This window comes from Lepidochelys olivacea (genome assembly GCF_965140295.1).
Source record: "Lepidochelys olivacea isolate rLepOli2 genome assembly, chromosome: 5".
Lineage (NCBI taxonomy): Eukaryota > Metazoa > Chordata > Testudines > Cheloniidae > Lepidochelys > Lepidochelys olivacea.
Window position 1 is genome coordinate 101,327,858 of NC_140415.1, and position 25,677 is coordinate 101,353,534.

Consider the following 25,677-nt stretch of genomic DNA (forward strand, 5'->3'; position numbering starts at 1 on the left):
GAAGACAGTGAGGAGTAGGGCAGAGCCTGTAAGAAAATATTGCTGATGTAACGGAGACCAGACAGATTCAAACTGCATCACTGACCCCAATCTCTCTGGCAGAGCAAACCAGAACCCCGGTGCAGAATAGTTTAGAGTGAAAAGATGTGGAATAAAAAGGCGATACGTGAAGTACGTCTAATTTGTAAAAAGCTATGTGCACTCTATGTAAACAGTATTTGCTATTTGGCTACTTACAGGAAAAAGTGCTAAACTGATCATCTTGTTATTTTATCTTCAACACAGAAAGTTCCATCACAGTCACCTCCAATTAAATGGGTCGAAGGGCACAAGGGGGTGTTTAACGTAGAAGTGCAGGCTGTTTCATCTATTCACACTCAGGTAAAGAATCTACAGCCAGTCTTTTACATGCAACATAAGCTTCATTTGAAACAGACTGCTGGGGCTTGGATGGCTGAGGGGATTGGTGAATGGGATACAAAGCTCTTCACCTCTTCGTTGCCCATTCAAATTTTGGTGATGTTTTTTACTTCTTAGCCAACCATCTCGATTGCTCTGTGATTGCCTGTAGTTGCAGCAGTACAGAATATGCAGTAACTGTCCAGCATCACATGCCGAGAATTTGATTGTATTCACAGGACAACCACCTGGAGAAATTCTTCACTCTGTGTCATTCTCTGGAAAGCCAAGTCACCTTCCCAATTCGTGTGATGGATCAGAAGATCACAGAGGCTGCCCTGGAACACGAGTTGAAACTCAGCATTATTTGCTTGAATTCCTCCCGCCTTGAGCCCCTGGTCTTATTTTTACACTTGGTGCTGGAGAAACTTTTCCAGCTGGCTGTGCAGCCCATGGTTATAGCTGGTCAGACAGGTACTTATTGAAGCATGCTTATTGAAGCAGTTACCTTCGACTAACGGAATAGCAGTAGTATTGGAAAGGGCCCACAAGCAAACCAGGTGGGTGGATGGGAGACATTTTGCTAAACTGGCTGGCTCTAGTTTGATATTAGTTGGTTTAATTTCTAGAGGGTATTTATGGGACTTTGAGATAGGGGAGTGTTCAGTTTCCTGCAGCTTATTCGAGTAATCAGCACGTGCTCTGCATCCAGGTACAGTATCTGCAGACTGACATTTATATCAGTAACCGAATATCCAAAGTTATAATCAATGCCAACACAAATTTTGGAAGGGATATTAAACCTTGTGCTTCAGGGCTTAAGATAATGTCTGACTGTTAGAGATCAGATCAGGAAAAGATCTATGTGGGGGGAGCAGCTTAGCCCACATCTGCCAACTGCAGGGTTCTTACACCTTTCTGTGAAGCAATTGGTGCTGGTCACTGCCAGAGAGAGGATACTGCCTTGGATGGATGTTGGGTCTGATCCAGTCTGGCAATTCTGATGTTTCTGTGTTAAGGTCTAGATTAAACAGTGACTGGCTTAGATGTTATCTGCTCAAAGAATGCCCTGATTTAACCAAGTTATGCCCTTTAATGCTGAGACTAATTCTTTCTCTTTGGTTCACAGCCAATTTCTCCCAGTTTGCCTTTGAATCTGTGGTTGCAATAGTGAACAGTCTTCACAACAGTAAAGACCTGAGCAAGGACCAGCATGGGAGGAACTGTCTCTTGGCATCATATGTCTACTATGTGTTTCGCCTTCCAGAGCCTCAAAGAGATATTGCCAGACTAGGTATGCTTGTTGCCTACTCCGTTAAGTAATTCCTTTCTCCCTGACCTGCCCCAACCCCTCAGATTTTAGGTAGCAGGGGAGTGCATGGCTCCTGGCATTCAAAGTCATTTGTATTCAGAAGGAGCAGAATTTAAAAGGTACTTTAATGTATAGTCAATGCAAGAAATAGGAGAGAGGGCAACAGTGCAATGGGTGCTATAGGGCAAGATGGTGCCTTTGGGAGCAGCCCTGAGCAAGCTCCAGCACCCCAGAAGTAGTCTCAGGTGGCACTGTGCCCTGCTCCCAAGTAGTGGTTACATACCTCTCAGCCTGCCATGGCCCAGAGGTGGGACATGGCGTCTGACAAAGACATACACAGACCTGTTCAGGTGGGAAACTTTAAAATGCTGTGGGATTCCTTCCTTCCATGTAAATTGCTCTCTCTGGAACCTCCATTTCTGAGTGAGGGGACCCCAGATTTATGTGCCATGTTGGTAACTCTGGGAGTAAAATCCCTCAAATTGGGGGACAATAGAGAGGGATGGGTAGTGACTCGCCTTTGATCTATACCAGCAGGAAATTACTTCCCTCCTCCTGCCCTGTGTGCTGGTTCAGCTTTTCTGGAAAGAGAGAAGGGGGATGGGGCCAGGCTCCACCCATTCCCCACCTACCTGCTGCAGGGAGGGAGTAAGCAGATGTTTTTGTTTTCCTACATGCCTGGACCCAAAGAGGCGTGTGTGGGAGGGTTATTCCCCTGCTCAGGTGTGTAGTCTGAACTCTTCCTGAATATTTGGCTGACATTGGAATGTGGTAAATCTCAGGGCTTATCCACACCTGGAAATTTACTGAAAACAGCTATTCCGGAATAATCATTCCTGAGTAGCTATTCTGACATATTTCTGACCAGCCCTCGGTTTCTATCACCTGCATCAAGGGTGGAGATAGTTTTGAGCCCAGATGTGTGTACATCGTTCTAATGTGCAGCAAGGAACTAACGAGCCGTCTCGGAAGCGGAAGGAGAAAGGAAGGAAAGAGAAGCTGGTGCTCTGGAGCTTTTGCTCTGATCTTCCTCTGGTGCTCTCTGTCTTGGGGCTGTGCCGGACAGCCCACCACCCTGCCCCTAACTCTGCATCTTCTGGCTCCGTGCCTAGTTAGGTTATCAAAGGTGAGGTTGGTGGAGAGGCTTTCAGAATCTACATGCTGTTCTTGCTCTGTTTGCTTTAGGAGCACAGAGTAAAACAGGCTTTCATGAGATCATAATGTTGTTAATATGATAGCCAGTCCTGGTTTAAAAAAAAAAAAAGAAAAAAAAAAAACCTCTTCCCATGACCAGGTGCAGCAGGAAGTGCCAATTTGCCAGAGTCTCGTTATTACACATTTGGACGCACCACAGCTGTGTCTGTTGGGTCCAGACTTCTCCAGAGCCGGGTAATGAGCTGCAGCAATCCAGATATTCCTGGTACACAGACTGCTACTGATGAGGAAGTTAAAAACATCATGTCATCGAAGGTAAGGGAGGAAAATAAAGCTTGGTAGCTAGAGATGGGGTCTAACCCAAAACCCAGATGGAGGACCCAGATTCAGACTTTGTGGGTGGACTCATCTCTACTCATATATGCTGCATATGCCACCAAAAAGTCTTGCTGTTCACCTGGGAGCTAAAACAGCAAGCTAAAGCTCTGGGGCCAAATATTTAAGTCCTTTCTCAGTGTCCCAGAGAAGTCAACAGTAGTTTGATATGAGTACGGTCTTCAGAGTTTTGTCTCTGGGTGGATGGATTTTGTCTCCACTGCAGGATGTGCATATTTCAGGTCTCTAATAATTCTTTTCTTGTGTACTGAAAGATCCATACATATCAATGCCTAAGGTGTTTGTGAGGGGCTTGATCCAGCTCTTGTTCAAGTCAATGGGAAGAGACTGCCGTTGACTTCACTGGGAGCTGGATCAGGCTCTAATGAGGGTTAAACACATCTTACAAAGAAGAATTGCTCTTCTGTTGCCGAGAGGGAAAATATTCCATTTCTTCACAGCCATTTTTTAAAATCACAGTTCCTGTTTAGTTCTGAATGTGTGCACTTGAAGTGAAAGACTAGGTGGGATGTCCGTCATCGGCACAGTGATTTTACATCAGCTAGTATGGGCACCAAAAGCATCTGCTTTTGTGATGAATTCTTCTTTTCTGAGTCCTTAATTTACCCATTGAATTAAAGTGAAACATAAACTGCTTTTTTCTTTTTCTTGTTCAGAATTACATAGATTGTTGATGTTAATTATGTGTAATATAGTGCTTTTGCAGTGGTTTGTTCTCAAACTTGATTATAAGACACTCTCTGAATCTGTTCTCCATCCAATGTGCATGTGCATCTCCAGTTAAAGCGAATCAGACTTATGTGTCTAGCTTGAGGGAAATAAAACAAAATAAAGGAGAAGAACTAGTCATATTTGCAGGTTATGAATATTTGAGTTGTTTATATGGATATATTTATTCATCCATATCAGTTTTTAATAGTGTAGACTTGTATTTAATTGTTTATGAATTTTCCTGCTATTTGCTGTGTCCTAAAACATAACTCAGCTCGAGGAGTTTTTTAATTTACACAAATTAAAACAAAATTAACATGCAGGTTATTAAAGCTGCATCACATTAATAACAACGTTGCAGGTTATTAAAACTTGCATCACAGCAGTTTACAATGCTTGGATGAGTATTGCCATTTCACCACCTTTTAAATGGACATTGTTTTTAATGAAAGAAACTCCCAGATGTCATTTTATTTGGTGGTTCTAAATTTGAAATTTCCTTGAAGAACAGCTCTTGTTGAGTGGATGAATTAAGAGAGCTTTAAAGTCTAAATGCAATACTTGGCCACGTGGTGGAGGTATTTACATTACTTTCCTTTGACTTCCAAATCCTGGCACTGTTTCTCTCCCCTCTCTATTACGGGGTATGTGTGAGAGAGAGGATGGGAGGGGAGATTTGTATTTTTTTTTTCATTTTTTTTTTTTTACAGCTAGCAGCTGACTCTCCTTTGTATAATTAATTAGTTTTCCCCCTGGCTTTTGGCCCTTTTCTCCAGGTTGCAGATCGCACCTCCAGTCGGATGTCTTTCTATATTGAAGCCACCAATGACACATCAAACGTGTCTGTAAGCCCAAGACCATCCAATAAAAAGGTAGAGTGCCACATGATGCGAGAGCAATCTGCAGCCTGGCTGAGATGTTTGCAAACAGCTGCTAAACCAGGGGTTCTCAAACTGGCGGTCAGGACCCCTCAGGGTGTCGTGAGGTTATTACATGGGGGGTCGCGAGCTGCCAGCCTCTACCCCAAACCCTGCTTCACCTCCAGCATTTATAATGGTGTTAAATATATAAAAAAGTGTTTTTAATTCATAAGGGCGGGGGGTTGCACTCAGAGGCTTGTTATGTGAAAGGGGTCACCAGTACAAAAGTTTGAGAACCACTGTGCTAAAACAAACCTTGCCAGTAACACTTAGATGAGGAAAGGAGTACTTGTGGCACCTTAGAGACTAACCAATTTATTTGAGCATGAGCTTTCGTGAGCTACAGCTCACTTCATCGGATGCATACCGTGGAAATTGCAGCAGACTTTATATACACACAGAGAATATGAAACAATACCTCCTCCCACCCCACTGTCCTGCTGGTAATAGCTTATCTAAAGTGAACATCAAGTTGGGCCATTTCCAGCACAAATCCAGGTTTTCTCACCCTCCACCCCCCCCCCACTCTCCTGCTGGTAATAGCCCATAGATGAGCTGCAGATGAGGTGCAGCAGAGAGGGAAAGAATTAATGTATCAGTTTTGACAAATAAGCTTTGTGCCATAAAAGTTATGTTTATAACAGGGAGGTTGCCCAGTAGATAAATTAATATATCTTCATTTTTGTATCAACCCCCTCAATCTCAGGCTCTTTAGATTCTGTTTCCCAAGTAGTTCTGGCAAGTAACAGCATGCCTTACAGATCAGTGTATATGATTGGAGACTCTTTACTTTGACTTGTAATGATCGTAATGGATCAATGTCTCCCAAGGCAAAGGAAGGGGAGTGAAGGACTAGCTGTGGTCTGAATTCACCAAATTGGCTTTTTCCCTGCTCATAATCTTTGACACCTACCCAATCTGTACATGTTCCAGGGTAGCAGTTATTAGGAACATAGGAACTGCCATACCAGATCAGACAAGTGATCCTTCTAGTCCAGTCTGCTGTCTCTCACAGCAACCAGCAACAGCTGTTTTAAAAGAATAGATACCCTGCAGTAGGTAATTAAGGAATAACTTGCCCAAAGGGGAAGTTTCTTCCTGACCCCTGTTAGAGTTTGAGTTATGTCCTGAAGCATGAAGGTTTATATCCATTCCTAATTCTTGAGGGATTTATTTTTATCCTGTCTAATGTAAATTGAGATGTTCCCATTATCCATATAAATATCCGGTATCTCTACTTGTATACTTTTTGTATAGAGAATGGACCATGCTGCAAAGTTTAAATCTGGATCTGAACTGGGTTTTCAATTCAGAGTCGTCTTTACACAGTATTGTTTTCAAGTAGGATCCAGGGCAAAGGTCCTGCTTGAAGGATTCCTTTATTCCCACCCTTTAGCATTCACTGTCCTCCCCTCCCACCCCCAACCTCAGAAATGCTGATGCATTACATAGACGCGCTGAGACTGAATATAGGCTAAAATTCACTCCCTAAACATATTGCCCGAAGCCCATGAATTATGGGCTAGAGTAATGGCTGCTTCCCATCTGCACCTTCATTTGGTGATTCCTCAGCACTGGATGTGGCTACAGTGACCCCTCACCCCACCTGTCCCCATCACTCCTCTCATACCAGCTTATTTAAAGCAGCAAAGGTGTAAATCTCCCCAGCATATATGGAGTGCGGAGGCATCCGTGCACAGCAGCTCCTTCCCCATCACCCCCTCACACAAAAGGCCACTGTAGTGTGGAGGGCCTTGCACACACGGAGTGAATTGCACCCACACAGTATTGGATTGAGGGTCCAGTGTTGGAAGATGAGTTGAGTTTGAAATAATTTCTAACCATGCTGTGTTTGTTGCCTAGCATTTCCATGAAGAGCTAGCACTGCAGATGGTGGTCAGCACTGGCATGGTGAGAGAAACCGTCTTCAAGTACGCCTGGTTCTTCTTTGAGCTTCTGGTAAGATTTCGTTCACAGCATTATATAACAGTTGAGAAATTAAATGCCATTTGTGCCCAAAGCCACAGGTGCAGATTTGTTGCTGTCTTAACCATCTATACCCCCCAATGCATCACAACCCACAGTTTAGGAACGTGCCCAGACTCTGTGTGTGTGTGTGTCCGTCCGTCCATCCGTCCAGCTAATCTTCCCCATAAGAGTAGACCTGAGGCACAGAGTGCAGACTGTCCTCCAGATCTGAACCTCCCCAAAGTTTGGAGGTGTCGGGATAGGGGGTTTGGTTCAGATCCAACTCTCCATGGAGCCCTGATGACTCCAACACATAAACAGAAAAATCAGCCTTACGGAAATCCTCTGAAATAATTTATCCTAACTGTAGCCAGCAGGATCTGGCCAGGGTCGAGGATTCAAAGAACCCTGCTTATGTTGTGCACTCATTGGTCCACAGCTGGCAAAGCACTGCAAGACAACAGTCAAGCTAGGATCTTTCCTTCATTTCAGATGTATACCAGCTGCCATTTTCTCTAGTCTGCTAATAGCATGGGCCACTGGCTGCAGTGCCTGGACTCCACACACTGAGGTTCTCCCGTGCAGGCCTGAGGTGACTGATGTCACTGAAAGTGGTCTGACTTATTGGTGAACACTGGCAGCAAATAAACCATCCAAAAGCCAGCCAAGAAGTAGGGACTCATTCAAAGAGTGATATGCCAGGCCTGTCATCATGAGGGGTCAGAGCAGCAAGAACCCTTCGTTAGCACAACAAGGACCCACATCCTGCATTCTCTCTGATCTCAAACTGCTGAACAATGATCTTCTCTTTCTTTCTTATTATTGAAGCTCTGACTTAACTGTGAGCTTTGGATGTGTGAGGGATTGCAGGATGGAGACTAGAAAATGAGTGGGTCAGGAACGGAAAGGTTTTTCAAAAACGGATTTGACCTTTCTGCTGCTGGCTTCTTGCACCCCATCTGTGTGGTGGTTGAATGTGGCGCTTTCCTTCTAAGTACCAATGTTCTGTTACAATGTCAGCACCTACATGAGAACATGGCAGTCCAGCAGGGGTGGTGTGCTTTGCCATGGATATTTGGTAAAATAGGCATTTATATTCCTGAACTTGAGCAGAGACAGGAGTCTCTAGAGTCTGTAGTACTTTAAGAAATAAAAAATAAATAGGTGGCATGTAGGGAGAAATTGAATCTTTTCTAAGTGTATGTAGCACCTCAAGAGTGGAGAGTATGTCTGATGCCTGGAACGGTCTCCCTCTCCTGGTATACCGAATGACCATCTGCCCTTCTTTCAAATCCCTCCTTGAAACATCCTTCTTCTATGAAGCTTTTCAGAGGTAATCTACCATAAAAAAGCATTTAATAAATATCACACATTTTTGATCTTGGAACTTAGTTTAGGTAACAGCTGTATTGTCAGTCTGTTCTAGATCCTAAACCTTTTGGTTCAGGGACTCTGCATTCCTCTGTATATTATGTACAGCACCAAGCACAATGATGAAGGATGAAATCCTAACATTTGCACATAATAGGTACAGCAGAAACAGCAGGAATGCAAACCTCTCTGTTCTGTCCTGCCAACTTGCATCAACCCTGACCTACAGGGGCAACTTCTAGGAGTGAGAATAGTTCAGTCTCCATTTTCACTCAGTCCTTGGGCCCTCTGCTGACACTGACAAGTATGCCAGTTGTAATGGTGGTTTAGTGCAGGTGAAATTGACCCTCGTGGGAAATCAGGACCACAGTGCCACTGTTAAAGCAATCATTCGAAAGTAATGGGTTTTGTTTTGCAGATAAAGAGCATGGCTCAATATGTTCATAACATTGAAAAGCAACATAGTCCACGAAGAAGTCGATTTTCAGATCGTTTCAAAGATGACATCACCACTATCGTCAACGTGGTCACCTCGGAGATCGCAGCACTTTTAGTTAAAGCACAGAAGGTAAATGTGGGATACAAAGAAATAAATGTAACATTTCCTAGCACTCTTTTTGTGGTTATTTCCCACAAGACATCCTGAGCCAAATTCAAACCTGGTGTAACTTCATTGATGTCACCGAAGTTGCACCAAAGATGAATTTGACCCATTATTTCTATTTTATCTCACTTGTGTCAATCATTGTGTTGTAGATTCTAACATCCTTATTCATGTTGCATAACACCTTATTCCATGAGTGGTTCCATTGTTTGCCATGGGAATATTCAAGAATTAAGGTAACACTCACCCTGGGGAAGGTTTACAGAATCTGGTTCCAAATGATCTCATCACCAGCTTCAGATGCTGTTAATATGAAATTCACAGATCAAAAATAAAATCCTTACCTCACTGTAACTCTTTCCTCTAATATATTTGAAAATCAACATATTTGGTTATAAAAATGGAAGAATTAAAAACCTAACTTACTTATCACCACTTATGCCATTTGTTTACATTATGAATTTCAGTCATCTTGGACAGTGGAAATAGATTAGTCAGTTTCATTCTCTGGTTTTCACACACGAGCAAAATGCTATGGGAACGTTTAAATAAAAAACAGTGTCACTATGACCTTTAAAAGCATTTCATGAAAATACTTCTGTTCACTTAAGTAAAACACTTTTTAACAAAATTTTAATTTATGCCCTCCATGCATTCAACCATGGCCTGTTTATGGCTTCTTTACAGATAAGACACAAATAGTCTTAAATAGGCAGTACTGTTAATTAGATCACATTCTGATAGGGTGAGGACACAGGGTCTAATCGTGAATGTTCTCCATGTGTGAAAATACTGCTGAAGTGCCTGGAGGGTTTAGAGAACTGGAAGTGCGTCCCCCTGGCTGACTTTGCCCAGGCTAGGAAGCTTCTGCGCCATGAGAGTAAGAAAATATTGAACAGTATGAGATCACAGAAGATAGCTTTATATATCTGAACAGAAAAGACAAAAACATGAAAAAGTGACTCTCTGAACACCCTGAGGGGCTGTAAAGCCACTCTCTCTAACATGAGACACTGAAGGCTATACAAAAAGAAAAGGAGGACTTGTGGCACCTTAGAGACTAACCAATTTATTTGAGCATGAGCTTTCGTGAGCTACAGCTCACTTCATCGGATGCATACCGTGGAAACTGCAGCAGACTTTATATACACACAGAGAATATGAAACAATACCTCCTCCCACCCCACTGTCCTGCGGGGAGGAGGTATTGTTTTATGATCTCTGTGTGTATATAAAGTCTGCTGCAGTTTCCACGGTATGCATCCGATGAAGTGAGCTGTAGCTCACGAAAGCTCATGCTCAACTAAATTGGTGAGTCTCTAAGGTGCCACAAGTCCTCCTTTTCTTTTTGCGGATACAGCCTAACACGGCTGTTACTCTGAAGGCTATACAATTCCCTCAGTCTCACTTCCTGAAACTGCTCTATCAGTCAGGAATAAGCAACCTCTGTGGGACTTGAATACAAGCTAATTAAAACACACCCGCATGTGCACCCGCCAGAAGCAGCCACACACACACAATCAAACAGTTCTTTGAACTGAACTACACATAGAACCAAGATTTTTAAGGTTACATTCAAATTAGTAAATTTCAAATAACTCAAATATTCAAATAACTGAAAAATTCAAATAACTCCGGCCTTATTTTCAGAGGCACTGAGCATACACAGCTCCCAATGACTTCAGCTGTGGGTCCCTGAAAAGCAAACCATTAGTAAATATTCAGAACTGAGCTGCTTAATCATAAAACCTAGAGATTTGTCTTGCTGCAGTTTTTTTGTCACGAGTCTCAGATTTACGGTTTCTAAATAAAATATTTGATGTTCAATAAATAGAGTTAAAGAAACATTTTGTCAAATCTGTGTTAAGTATTTTAGTATTCTGTAAATAGTAAGCATTCAGTTATTTTTAAAAAAATGAGAGCAGAAATGATTGCAGCTGTAGGAAATGCAGACAGGACCTCAATTCCATTTCAGTGTTGTCATTTGCAAGGTTTGCATAACTAAAACTATTTTGCCTTACTGTGATATCCATCTCTGGGAATAACAGCAGAAATAAGTGTATAGGAACAACTCTGTAGATTTTCATAAAATCATACACATTAGAGCAGGAGAAAGACAAGTCTAGCCATCCCCTCGTAAGCAGAAGGGCTATTCCCTACACTGTATTTTCCTGTATTGTGTCAAATCTATTTTTAAATTATTCCAGCAATGGAACTTCCACACTTCACTTGGGTGAATGAGTCAGGTGATTTTATATATTATAAACCACAAATTCTTTTTTTTTTTAAGGAAACTGAACATGCAGAAAAGATCAACATTAGCTTGGCATTTTTCCTGTACGATCTGCTTTCTCTAATGGACCGTGGATTTGTGTTTAACCTCATCAGACATTACTGTAATCAGGTACGCATCGTTTAGGACAGTGTCTGAATGAAGTTTAGTATTCTGTTCAGTTCTGCTTCTGACTCATTTTTCCATCAAGGCACTGGCATTAGTAATAGTGCCGAAAAGGCAGGATACATTCCTTGCTTAATGGAGCCTGGGAATAGGCAGTGAATGCTGTCCGCAACCATGTGGATCACAGGGGATGTGCAAAAAGTGGGAGCCCCTCCCTGCTGTTTCCTGAGCCTTCCTCCCCATTAGCAGTAGCCACTTAGTGGACATACTGTTTTTAGGCCCCCTGTCATTCCCACGATCTGTATCTCTGCCAATGGCACTCAGTGCACAAAGTGGAATGCCTCTATGAGCAGTATTAACTTTTTCATAATTTACCAGTGGAAAAGTCTCTGTATTTGGAGGCTAGCTTGCTGTATAGAACAAACACCCCCTTCTTCTAGGCATACACCCCAAGCTTGTGAAGTCACAATTGTACAGTGTTTGAACAGAGGAGCTTGGAGGAGTAAGTGGGAGAAAATGTTTGTGCTGACCCTGCTCTTCCTCTGGCATACACTGGCTACATTTCGGCAGATTTTTCATGCCTCTGCTTTCCTCTGGACCATGCCACATGGTCTTAGATTAAAAAAAAATCCATCTTGAGCTCTAACCTCTTGTGTTCTTTGCAAATATCTTTGCTTCAAAATCCTCCTAGAAAATCCTAGTATAAAAATGCATGACGTCTCAATTATTTTCATACAAGTTATTTGGTGTTTCTTTATTTTTTTCTAAGCATTTTGATGTTGTGAGCCATATAGCCTATTTCCATGTTTACCAAAAGAAGGCCAAATTCTCCCATTGGACACGTGCACAACTTCCACTGAAGTTCACAAGTGTTTTGTCACACAGTTTCTGCTGTGGCATTATACTTGTGAAGGGATCTGGCAGCACTCTTGGAACCGTATGGTGCATAGTGCAGGAGCAGATTCCTTTGTTTAGTTTGCCACAGGCACAACAGATTTTTAAAAAAGTTAATATTAGTATGCACAAAGGGGGGGCGGTGTGGGTGGGTGGGTAGGGGGGGAATCCTTCAAAATTACTGTCCAGACAAGCTTGCTAAGACAATTGCATTTTTTCTGGAAGGAAAGAATAACTGATCCTTTCTTGGGAGGTCAGCCAAGTACAAAAACACCCCCACTAAACAGAGAAGGCCTAATGGATGGAATCTTGTTAAACACAAGAATCCAGTGAGCTTTTTACTGTCTGTTACTCTGCTCAGTTACTTTTATTAAATTGGCTGATTCTGTTTTAGGAGGAGGATATTTCTCTGTGTACAGCTAAATTACCCGTGCTTGTCACATGATATTTCTGTTTGTTTTTTCTAGCTGTCAAACAAGCTCAATACCCTCCCCACCCTAATTTCTATGAGGCTGGAGTTCCTAGGGATTCTCTGCAGCCATGAACATTACCTCAATCTGAATCTCTTCTTCATGACTTCAGTGTCTGCACCAGCGTCCCCCTCTCCCTCTCTGTCATCACAGGTAGGCATCACTCACATGTCTGCCGTATCACATGTCAGACATCCTGATATGAAGTACGTATGTGGAGAACTGATGGTCTTTCCACTGCTGCTGTATTCAGCTACTTAAGTCAGGATTCACCAGTCTATAATCATCAAGAGTTGCGAGCTCCCTTTTGTAGAAAAGGGGCAGAAAAGACTAATATCAGCAAGGTGCTACTATGAAGCTGAATTACACAAGTTCATACATATCGTGCCATGCAAACGTGGGGGAAATGTTTGTGGGAATTTTCAGTCGACGCGGCTAGAAACACCTATTGAAAAAAGCTATGCACACCCACTGTACAGCAATGACTGTGCTTGTGAAGATGCAGCACACGGAACTATCAGAAAGATGGAACATCTGTTTGTGAGGGTCATAGCATATGGAAATATGTGGTAGACTTTGCATTCTGAGCTTTTGCACACGTTCTCACTGGTCATCTTAAGTGTACAGGCAAGTCAATATTCATTAAGGCAACGTTTTTTCTTAAGGTCCGTTCTGACCATTAAAATAAATCTTGAGGCTCTGAGAGTCAGGATTTCCCAATGTTGTTGCTAAAGGCTGATTCTTGACACCAAACAGTTGGAATTGAGATTCCACTACTAAAGATACCAAGGAACTCTGCATAGCTATCAAAACCAGATACTGCAAAGCAGAGCCTGGCAGCTACCACTTAGAATCGATCTTCTCCTTAGGCAATATCATCAACTCTTTCCTCCCTTAGGAGTCACCCACAAAGTACAACCTACTCAAGCCACTGGGCTTTTTGCTGCTTTTGCATGATTTGCTACAGTAGCTGGCCACCAATTTAGTAAATCTGCTCTGTCTACAGGATAGTTGCTAACTTGAGTGAGATTTTGTTGCCATGGGGATAAATCTTGTGGAATTTTTGTTGAGAGCTCATATATGAAATTCATTTAAACGGATGCTCCATGCCCCTGTATTACTGCAAACAAACAGCTACACCTGCATCTATATGGCAGCTGAGATAGGACCACTCTGTAGGGGTTTTTTCCAAATTCAAGCCTGCACTATCCCAAAGTTTGGGGCGGGGGGGTGTTCAGAAGTGGGGTTTTGATTCAGCCCATTATGGAGCTAGGGGTCAACCACGAAGTTGGGATCTGGTTTTTATATGTTTGTTTTCTGCTAATATTCAAGCAAATTTTTTGGCAGAAATATTTTCAAGTGAATATTGAAGAATATTAATGAAAAGCAAATTGTAAAGCTAAGTATTTGCACTGGAAACAGATTCTAAGAGTTATGCTCACCCAGTCAGGAACAGAAACGTACCAAGTAACCTATGGCTCAGATCCATGGTTACAACTGAGTAGCTGATAGCACAAACTCAGCAGCAACTCTGCTGATCCTGGTGTGGCTCTGCATCAACCCCAGCCATATGTTATAGCAAATCGAAGGCTGCTCTAAATTATACTGGCTGCCAGTGACCCCAGACACTGCCAGGATACAGGAAAAGCATGTTCAGACCTCCTTCTTGCTGGCCACATTTCTGTACCTGCCATGGGGTATTGAGGGGGTGCACGTGGCAAAGAAGCCACTACGCAGGCTCTGCACTGGGGTGATCTTCCCATGGTTGGCTATGCCAGCTTTAGGGCTGCTTTGTGTCAGCAGAATGGTACAAACTCTACAGAGCAATCTGAACACAGGGTTGATTCTGGCTTTGTGTCCTATTCAAACTAACAAACACAGCTTGTTTGCATATCAAACACTCGCACCGAGTCGCTCATGCATAATTAACACAGAGGGTTAATCATAGAAAGTATTCACTGAATAATTCCTCAAAACAGATTTGAGAAAATTATAAGCAGACCACTTCAAACAGTAAAAGAGGCTAAATGCATTGAAGAAATTACTCTGTTATAATTGCACGCTCTGCTCTAGCTTTGCATAGCTCTATATATGCATGGGAAAATTTTGTTTCAGAGAGATTTTGCTCAATTTGATTGAAAAGCTTGACATTTTTATTATACATTCCAATATTTCCCTCAGATGATTACCTTGTTCCCATGTTGTATTCAGTTGTTTACAGTAGAACAGGCTGTTAGCTGTATTTTCAGCGAGTGGCACTATTGTCTGTTTAAACGAGTTGTATTTTCATTGATCATCCATTAAAACACCTAGTATACTTTTGCAGAATTCAAGCTCCTGCTCTAGTTTCCAGGATCAGAAAATTGCCAGCATGTTTGACCTTTCGGCAGATTATCGTCAGCAGCACTTTCTGGCGGGACTGCTTTTCACTGAACTGGCAGCCGCACTGGACACGGAGGCAGAAGGGTAGGTTTCTCAGTTTTTAAGAGGATTTTTTCTGATGGCCCTGTGATCAGTACTCAGTAGGGTCACATGAGAGATGTGGGTTTGATTTTTAGGTCCAGCCTCTTGCTTTCCATTATGAAGATGCTACAAAGGCAGTATGGTCAGCATAGCAAGAGAGAAAACCACTTATTGCTCCCTCTGCCTTTGGAGTAAAATTGATAGTGTTTCACTGGCCTTGTGTACCCTGGAGAATGTTGGTGTGTTACCTTCCATGTGCATGCTTCTAACAAACCACATGTTAACCTCCATGTGCATGCCTGTAACAAACCACATGTTAACCTCCATGTGTATGCCTGTAACAAACATCCACTGCAGAATGGCTCCCATGGAGCCCAGGCACCCACCCCACCATTTGGAGTAGACTTATTCTGAGCAAGGTGAACTATCAAGTTCTCTATCTCGGAGGGCAGCTGTGGTGATATAAAACCATAGGAAAAATAGGGGCTAATATATGGTACAAGAAGCATATGGGGCAACTTCTTGAAGAGGGAACAAAAAGTTCTGTTGGAAAGGATAATCTCTCTTAAAGATAACATATCTTTATGCAGAGTGTGATGAACACTAGCCCTACAACAGTTATGTACAACGCTTTCTGCTTCAGTCAAATAAACATAGTGCTTTCACCCTGTGGATAATTACTTAGTGGTCACTTTGTAATAAGGCAATAGTACGATTGCTTTGTAGGCAAAATGTTCTCCCCCAGTGAATGCATGTGTATTATTTACATGCGATAATGATAAGTAAATATGGAGCAAAAATGTCATTGGGAATTTCACATCCCATCAGCGGGAATTTCACTTGCTCTTAGCAAGGTGAAGGTCTTGAAAACACTGCTGCCTTCCATCATGCTGAAGGATTTGGTTAGACAATTGCCATATTTGACCATTGCAAGGGTGTGACATGTTTCTTTAAATCTGTTTCTCCACCCTGTTGAAATTGCCTGGGACAGTTTTCCCTACTTTGCAGGTGTGAAGTCTGTCATCTGGATCAGGATTTATGTAGGGAAAGCAGACTGAGATGTTACTCTCTGGTTATAGCATAAGGAATTATCCACAGAATATTTATGAACTTCCTTCACCTCAATCGTCTCTCATAGCCTCTTTGATCCATATAACCTGCATGTGTCTCAGTAACAGAGCTAGTCCTTGTTTGTGCTGACAGAATCAGTAAAGTGCAGAGGAAAGCGATCAGTGCTGTGCACAGCCTGCTGAGTTCCCATGACCTCGACCAGCGCTGCTTAAAACCAGAGGTGAAGGTCAAAATTGCTGCCCTTTACCTCCCTTTGGTTGGGATCATTTTGGATGCCCTGCCACAGCTGTATGACTTTACAGGTAAGACCTTCTTTTCTTCCCTTATTTGACCTCTCCAAGTGACTTCATGAAGTGAGCTGACAAAATGTAAAAGAGATTGCCTTAACTACTCCAAACATGCCTGCAAGTGCAAATGTTTCTTTAATTAAAAGTAGGTTGGATTTTCAAGTACAGAAAAATGTTTATTCATATACTATAACTTAGAAACTGTACAGAAATAATAAGGTGAGCAAATGATAGAGCAGTGCTTGATTATACATAATGCTATATCACTGATTAATTAATAACTATTCTGATAGATGGCTAACATATAAACATGGTCCCTGCCGTGGAAGGGTTACAATCTAATATTAAGATATAAATGGGTGTAACAAACAATAGCAAGGAGAATAAGGGTAACAATGTTATGTTGTTACATTATTTAGCTAGTGCGCACCTAGATGAGTTGGATACTGTTAGATTTTTTTGTTTGCTCACTTTTTTGCTGTTTGTTTAATTAGGAAGTAGTAACAGGTTTACAAACTGACTTGCTCATTTTATGTACTCATTTTTCTGTTATTTGATAGTACAGTTATCATGGTGCTGTAGTTAAAAGGAGCATTTGCAGGCAAATGTGACTAGCAGGCTCAAGAGTCTAGAATAGAATTTTTATCCTAAATCACGAAACTACAAATACTGTTCTCAATCTTTAATCCTTTTAAAAAATAGTTCTCTACACTGTCTGACCCTGTCATATTTGACTTCAATGAGTTCTTATGGATTTGTCGCAGGCAGCAGGTTGCCATTTTTTTTTTCAGAGAAACCAGCTATTTATGTTCTATTGAAAGGACAATGCTGTGCTACGTGCAGAACTACCATTTGTTTTAATGAAAAATTCAAGGCAGCAAAGAAAAACATATCGCTGTTTTGAGAAATACAATTTTTTACCAGTTATGAAAACATTTTGTACATGTCTGGAATAAAACAATAATATTTGGAACTTCTGTTACCACCTGCCACCCAAGAGTGTTGAAACACATTACACACACTGGTTAAACCTCACCATGCTCTGTTAATCGAGGTTTTATCCCTATCTTGTAGATGAGAAGACTGAGGCATAGCAAGGATAAGGCCTAAACATTCAAATGTGTCCAGTAGCTTGGGGTGCCTCTGTTTTGGGGTACCTAAATCGAGATGCCATGAGCTTAGTTTTCAGAGGTACTGAGCACATTGAAATCAGTTGGAGTTGCTTAGCACCTCTAAAAACCTGACCTTTGGTGTCTCGAGTTGAGCACTGCGTATTAGAGGACCTTGTAAAAATTAGTTTAAATAACTTATTTGCTCAAGGTAACTCAGAAAGCCTGTGGAAAAACTGGGAACAGAAGTGAGGAGTCTTGAATCCTAAGCCTGTCTTTTAACCAGTAGGCGCCACCTCTCTGTCAGTAGTTGCCAGCTTTGTACAGTATTGTGTTGTATGTGCGAGATGGGCCATCGACAGGCAAGGATGGCAAATGTGGGTAGCCCAATGTGCAGCCAAGCCCCGGATGGACTAACGTCTAAGGTATTGTTTGTGTATTTCTGTGAGAAATCTGCCACGCAAGCACAGCTTTGGTGATAATGCTCAGTAATGTAATGTCATTGACCCTGGCATTGGTGATTTAATCCAAGCAGTGCAAAGCACTGGTTTGATGCTGTAGTTCAGAGCCATCCTGAGACCCTTTAGTGGCTTTGCCTCTGAAGCATAAATCAACTTTACCAGACAGCAGGAGTGGGTTAGAACAGATCCTTCTATCCTTGTGCTTATTTGTATAACCTGGCAGTCTGCTGGTAGTTGCAAACTGTCCAGCTAATCCTACATAATAATGTGGGATTATGCTGTACAGAGTCAATGGGGCATTTCACATGTAGTTTCAGAAGCCCGCAGTGGGAAAAGTCGTACAGGGAGTCCCGAGGAAGAGCAAGAATCTACAAACCCAATCAATCAGTCTGTTGCCTGGGCCATTGCGGGGAATCAGTTCAACCTTCTAAGGACTTCAAGTGCACCTCTGTCTTCCCTGGTATGTCTGCATTGCTTTGCCAGGCTTTCTTTCTGGCAGTATTATTTTATTATCCTCTCGCTGAGGTTACCCTAAACCGTCAGAGTATGAGAGAGACAGGCTCCCTGCTTTCAATTCCAGTGCTTGGCCTCGAACAGCTGGGAGCAGCCACTACAGGGAAAGACCAGCTTTGCCCCCATATCTATGGGCTGGAGGGAGAACAATCAGTAGCCCTGTGGAAATGGTACATGTGGAGTCTGGTCAGCACTTAGGAGCTGTGAGAGGCTTGAGCATTCTTAGTGAGGGTGGGATCTTGGGAGATTTTAGCTCTAGCAAGTTTCTATTGTGCACGTACAATGTCCCATTTTTCAAAGGCTGATAAAAATTGGCCAGATTTGTGTGGATTTTGACAGGGATGGCAAAAGTCATACGCTGCAGCCCTGCCACATGTCAAGTCCCTGCTCCAAATCATGGGGGGAATAGAGCATTTCAAAGGAAAGGTTGCCAGAATTTTTTCAGATAGGTAAAATAATTTATTTTCCCCTGGCCTCATGCTTGGAATTGGCTGAACCATTTTGGCTGGAAAATAATAATAAATAAATAAATAAATATTAAAAAGCCTAAATCAGACACCCATCAGCTCAAACGGGTAAAGTTTGCCGAAGTTATAAGCAACTGAAAACAGGCTTTGTAATGGAAAATGTCAGACAATTAGCCCTACCTATGATAAAGCTTTCTGTTACATGCTTTATGCATTTGTACAGGTTTACCTTTTGTTGCCGTTTAGTGTTGGTCTCACTTTTGTAAGCCTGCATAAACAAAAAATGGTTTCTGTTTGCATTCAAGTGTTCCTAAATCCTTTTAGTATCAAAATAGCAACCTTTTATACATCCATATAGGGCAATATTTTAAAAAATAATCATTCAAGTAACTGCCACAAAATATGTGCACACTCATAAAAGGGTCATTACACCTATAAATTGGTAAATGTGTGCCTAGTACACACTTAAATAGTTAAAAGTATATTTTTGTGTGCTCAGTTACCCTGACCGCAATTATTCCTTTATACAAGCATGGAAATATTTTTTGGGCACAACTTGGGGTAATTGCTTTTAAAATGTGGCCTATAATTTATGGCCCAGATTTCCAAAATTGCATGGATGTATCTGTGTGCGTTAATGACCACTGAGATGTGTGTATCTGTGTAAACACGTTACATTACAAAAACAGTAGGAAACACAACAGGAAAGTCCTTAACAATTAGAGAATTCTATCTCTACACTACATGCTAACAAATCTGATGTAGAGATAACTACCAACCAGTGCCCCTTTCTCTCTCTCTCTCTCTCTTTTTTAACACACATGCACTTCCTGTCTACACAGCCTCAGCTGTATGTTATAAATATTGAATATGGAATAGATGAAGCACTCTCAGCATGAACTATGGTTTTGATACAAAACTCCACCAGTATTTAAATAATATTACTGAACCAGTATTATTTTTCTCTTTTTTCTGCCTCCATTGAACACATTTTTTATCTGTTTCTAGCCCTACAAACAGTACAACACATTAAGTCCTGATACTACTCGCAACCTTTTGATCTGTTTCCTCTGGATCATGAAAAATGCTGAACAGAGTCTAATTCGGAAGTGGATTGCAGATCTTCCATCCATGCAGCTGAACAGAATTTTAGATCTTCTTTTCATTTGCGTTTCATGCTTTGAGTACAAGGTAAATGGAACTTTTCACTGATACTTTGTCACAATTTTTTAACAAACTCTAGTGCAATCCTTCCCTGGCAACCCATAATTCTGTGACTGGAAGAGGTTAAACTGGCTTTCTTGTCACCTGATCCTCACCATTGTTAGGGATGAGTAAACCGATTCACATAAAATAATTGACCCAAGCTTTTGAACAAAACTCAAATTAAACTTTTTATGAGATCCTATAAAGTTGTTTTAAATTATTTATTGATTTCCTTTTTGTGTGGCTCTGAGCATCTTACTTCTGAATAGAAGCAGGAGAGCCAACAGTTGTGCAAATGAGTCTGTTTTACCATCATTTCTCTGCTGAGACATTCAGATAAGGAGCCAGGCTTTTGAATATATCTATCTAAAGTAAACCTACAATCTTTGGAGTTTCACTCACCATACATTTTTACATATTTCTATAGTCCAGTTCCTTTCCTCTTTCCCTCCGGCACATAAATAGCCCGTGGGAAGGTGGGTTGGGGTAGCTTCTTTCCACGCACTCTTTCTTCTACCCTTTATAGTGAGCCATGAGATGGAAGAATGGTCTTGTGGTTCAGGCATGGGTCTGAAAGTCAAGGCTCTTATCTAAGCCACAGATTGCCTGTCTGAACCTGGTCAAGTAGTTTTTGTGATGAGCCTGTTTCTTCATCTGTAAAATTGGAATAATACTACCTACCTACTTCACAAGGGAGTTGTGAGACTAAATACATTAACGCACGCAAAGCCCATTGCATAGAAGATGCTACAGAATTGCAAACTATAACGGTAGCATAATGACAGTGGGGCCTTTTGAAATATTGGAGCATCTTAAACAATCTGTCCAATTCCACCTTTCTCCTTACTTCCAGCTATCCCGGTGTGCTTAGAAACAGTACACACACTAGCCCTTTGACAGTGTGCATGTTGCTATTGTACTTTGATCGTGTGTGCCCTGTGCCCCTTTGATAGTGTTCAGTGCCCTCTGCCTGATCTGGAGACTGTAGCTACAGCTTTGGTAGTACACTTCGGACGAAGAGTTAATTTGACTATATGTACTTTAAGGGGGCTGCTCAGAAACCGATCACTGAAACTTTCTTTCTCATGTATGTCCAGGGCAAACAAAGCTCTGACAAAGTCAGCACCCAAGTGCTTCAGAAATCAAGAGATGTAAAAGCCAGGCTAGAAGAGGCTTTACTGAGAGGCGAAGGAGCCAGGGGTGAAATGATGAAACGCTGCAGGACACCAGCTGGTACTTTCCCCCCCACCCCGTCTAATTTTTAATTTAATTTTTATCAAAAGACTTCAAGTGTGCTGTGGATATTAATGTTCTTCCCTTTGTGTCTTTGGAAGGCAATAAAAGCTGCAAATGTATTTCTCTCCCTTTCCTGCCCTTGCAGACTTTTCTATGCTTTGCTGTGGATAAAAATGTTTTTAGCTTTCAACATGTATAATATGTGAGTTCTTCTTATGCTAGAAATATGCAGTCAACATATCTCAAAAAATCACATGTAATGTTTCTTTGATTCTGTTTTAAGTTATGCATAGTCTATTAATAAAGGGTGAGACACTGTCAGTTACCTTAGGCCCAAAAATATATGGAGAGACATTTTATGCAATTGGAGACTGAGTTTCAGCCAGACCTCAGTCCACCCTCTAGTTTTGTGGACATATGATTCATGTTTGTTGCCTCTCAGTGCCTTTATATGTGATGCACTCCATCTATAAATTTAAAAAATGATTCTTCTAACTGCTAGAACTCCAAATCCAGCTGGGAGGGGTGTGGGGAAGGATCTGAGAGTCAAGCTGGGTTATGTTGACTTGTGCATCATTGCCAGTAAATGTATTTTTTGTCTGTAATGAGGATCCACTTAAAAATTCTGTGGATGATGCCCAAGCCAGAATAGATTCTAACTCACTCTCCCATAGTTGTATTGGCTCTGCAGAGCTAACAGGAATGAAAAAATAGTTAAAATATAGGGCTATGCAGGTGGGGATGTTAAATAGAGGGATGCTGGATCCATGGTACATTCACCCCACCTCCAAATCTTATGGCCTCTTCGCCATGAGGATAGTATTCCGTATGGATATGTGGATCAGAGGGGTGGGTGGAGCCAGAGAGCAGCTGTTTTCTGAGAGTTGGGAGTTATTGTTGTTCCAAGCAACATTAATTTCTACTGGGCCTCCCCTGCATCTGCTACTGTGCAGTCACATGGGGAGGCTGTCAGAAGAGAGGAAGACTACCTGGGTAAATCTGTGAGGCCACTGGGCCTTCATGAGTGTACTGAGATTAGTATCTCTGTGGGTCTAAGGGTTACACTCCCTACCTGATCCATACAGAACAAATCCTGCCCCTCAGATGGATTGATGAGGAGCATGAGTTGAAACTCACATTTCCTGCCCCTTCTATGGGTTTACATGGCCCTTTATTTTATCAGAATTGAAAGCAGATAGGATCCAGAAAATGTAAGAAGAGCAGATCTGTAAGGACATTCCTTTTTATATAGTTGCTTTTCTGACCATATCTTTCTTGTAGGAGCAGAAGGAAAAAAGTGTGTGTGCTTCCACAAGTAGTCTGTGTGCACAGTGATGTCATTATGTTAGTGCCCTCGCACCAGGAAGAAACATGACAGTGGTTTCGAAAATATTAAAAATAAACAAGTTGCTTACACAGGGAGGCAGTCGATTCAATTCAAAATGGATTTTTAATTTTCTAAGGCATGTGTAACAAACATAAATGTATAAACCCAGATTTTTAAAAATGATTGACAATGTGCATTTACTAGCGTCCAGGAGACTTAAAGCTGGAAGATTTGAAAACTGTCTGACTGTTGCAGAAATGTAGATCCTCCTGTACGATTTGATATCAAAATCCAGATCACCCCTCTGTGCTTTAATCTTGCTGACATATGTTGCCCTCTTAGGGAATGACAGATTCCCAGGGTTAAATGAAAACCTGCGTTGGAGAAAAGAGCAGACTCAATGGCGGCAGGCGAACGAGAGGCTAGATAAGTAAGTCATTTAATAAATTTATATCTCTTTTACCAGAACTAACCTTATTTTTCCCAGGATGATTTTATTACAAAATCCGCAGCTTCAGTCCAGCCCCAGTCTTCAGAGGGGTAAAGAAATCAAAAGTGATTACCTAGCACAGTGGTTTTCAACTGTGGTCTATGGACCCCTGGGGGTCTGCAGACTATGTCTAAGGGGTCCACGAAAGGTTGTTGTTACTATAGAACAGTGGTTTTCAACCTGTGGCCTGGGGCCCTGTGGTGGTCTGCAGACTATGTCTAAATTTCTAAAGGGCTCCACACCTCCATTCGAAATTTTTTAGAGGTCTGCAAATGAAAAAAGGTTGAAAACCACTGATCTAGCACAAGGATGCTGGATGTTGCTGTTACACAATAAGGAGATTGTAAATGCTTGAATGAGATGTTTACCCTGTTATCTTGTGTTCATTAACTGCATGAGTGACACTGGATCACTGATGCATATACTGAAAACCCATAAGAGGGGGTTATATGACTTATGTGGTGGTGTAGCTATAGCTACTTTATATATACAGCATGGTAGTACATGCTTAGTCTCATTAAATGGAAAGCAGTCTGGATCACTTGTTAAGCTGGTGCAAGCAAACAATATGCATTTTAATACAGCTAAATGTAAATGTATACATCTAGGAACAAAGAATGAGTAGGCCATACTTGCAAGACTGGGGACTCTTATCCTGAGAAGCAGTGACTCTGAAAAAGATTTGGGGGTCACGATGGATAATCAGGTGAACATGAACTCCCAGTGTGACGCTGTGGCCAAAAGGGCTAGTACAATTCTTGGATGCGTAAAGAGGGGAATCTCACATAGGAGTAGAGAGGTTATTTTACCTCAGGATTTGGCATTAGTGTGACCACTGCTGGAATGCTGTGTCCAGTTCTGGTGCCCACAATTCCAGAAGGAGGTTGATAAATTGGAGAGGGTTCAGAGAAGACCCACAAGAATGACTGCAGGATTAGAAAATGTGCTTTATAATGCTAGGCTAAAGGAGCTCAATCTATTTAGCTTAACAAAGAGAAGGTTACAAGGGGTGACTTGATCAGTGTCTAAATATCTACATGAGGAACAAATGTTTGAAAACAGGCTCTTTAATCTAGCAGACAAAGGTATAACAAATTCTAGTGTTTGGAAGTTGAAACTACCCAAATTGAGACTGAAAATGAGGTGTAAATTCTTAACAGTGAAGATAATTAACTAGTGGAACAATTTACCAAGGGTCATGGTTAATTCTCCATCACCAGTCATTTTAAATTCAAGTTTGGATTTTTTTTTAAAGATATGCTGTAGTTCTAAAGGAATTATTTTGGGGAAGTTCTGTGGCTGTATTTTACAGAAGGCCAGACTATATGATCACAATGGTCCTTTCTGGCTTTAGAATTTATGAAATCAGGTGAGCAAAATTTGACCTTTTGTATTATATTTGAGTTGACTTATTTGCAAAGGGGAAAAGAGTGACATATTTTTCCTGTTGCAAGTTGGAAATTGTGATTTGTGGATACAAATTTCTGTCACTCTCCAAAGTATGAATGCACAGGTAAAATAGATCAACTTAATCAGCAGACTGCAGTGATAAATAATTGAATGTTTATAGTTACAGAAAACTGGCTTTTTATTAATCAGTTATGCTACTAGCAGTACCTGCATGCTGTGTATGCCAAGCTTCTACAAATATAGACATTTGGAGAGTTGCCATTTTTCCTTCTTGTCCATTCTGAACCTGAATTAGATTAATTGAAAGGATTGCCTTTCATTCTGGCAGTGCAGTAGCCTCCCTATATTAAAATTGCAGTGACTTTCCATGATAATGACCTTCTTTAGCTCCCTTTTTAATTTTTGCTTGGATAATTGGTTTGGCTCTGGTTTTCTGTGCCTGGGTTTTGTAAATGCTGTGAAAGGTAACTACATTGTTATCAGTAATCATAACTGGTTTTTAGAAGAGGTTTTTGGTTTTAGAATTCATTATAATTTTAAAAAACGACATATCTTTGTCCACTCTGCCTTTTGTTCATGTATCTCTCATTTCCTCACGAAAATCAAATTGATGCCATCTCTTACTGCAGTATTTGTACAGTCCGGAGATTGCTGGTACAACCTAGAAATACTGGGCTAAATAATGTAGCAGTTTTAACTATGGAATGAAATGCTGATTCAGTAGGATTAACATAATTCCCTTTTTGAAAACAGAAGTTGAAACTTTGGGACCAAATTTTGTGGTCCTTTTCAATCTTTCATAAGTAAAATTCCTATAAAAACCAATGGATTTACTCCTTACTAAGGCAATAGGATTAGGTCCTTAATTACCCAATTACCATGATAAGCAGAAGTGGACTAAGGAGGCACAGAGCAGGGGCTTATATATCAGACACTATCCCCGCTCCGTTGCACAGGAATGGGATAGAGGCAACTTTAGCCTTGGGGCTGCAAAAGCAGTCTAGGGATAATTAGGGATAAGGATTCTGTTTGTCAAGAA

The 25,677-nt window shown here is 41.4% G+C and overlaps 1 protein-coding gene across 1 annotated transcript in view; it reads left to right on the forward strand.

The window, feature by feature from the left end:
* Positions 1–25,677, forward strand: part of DOCK8 (dedicator of cytokinesis 8) — a 138,434-nt gene that overhangs the window by 85,159 nt on the left and 27,598 nt on the right. Inside the window, exons 19-33 of the mRNA XM_084629548.1 lie at positions 286–381; positions 639–873; positions 1,529–1,693; positions 3,006–3,181; positions 4,750–4,845; positions 6,757–6,852; positions 8,651–8,800; positions 11,127–11,240; positions 12,596–12,751; positions 14,925–15,064; positions 16,265–16,434; positions 18,301–18,449; positions 19,978–20,160; positions 21,273–21,408; positions 23,081–23,168. Coding sequence (XP_084485674.1) covers positions 286–381; positions 639–873; positions 1,529–1,693; positions 3,006–3,181; positions 4,750–4,845; positions 6,757–6,852; positions 8,651–8,800; positions 11,127–11,240; positions 12,596–12,751; positions 14,925–15,064; positions 16,265–16,434; positions 18,301–18,449; positions 19,978–20,160; positions 21,273–21,408; positions 23,081–23,168 — 2,150 coding nt within the window. The remainder of the gene's footprint in view (positions 1–285; positions 382–638; positions 874–1,528; positions 1,694–3,005; positions 3,182–4,749; positions 4,846–6,756; positions 6,853–8,650; positions 8,801–11,126; positions 11,241–12,595; positions 12,752–14,924; positions 15,065–16,264; positions 16,435–18,300; positions 18,450–19,977; positions 20,161–21,272; positions 21,409–23,080; positions 23,169–25,677) is intronic.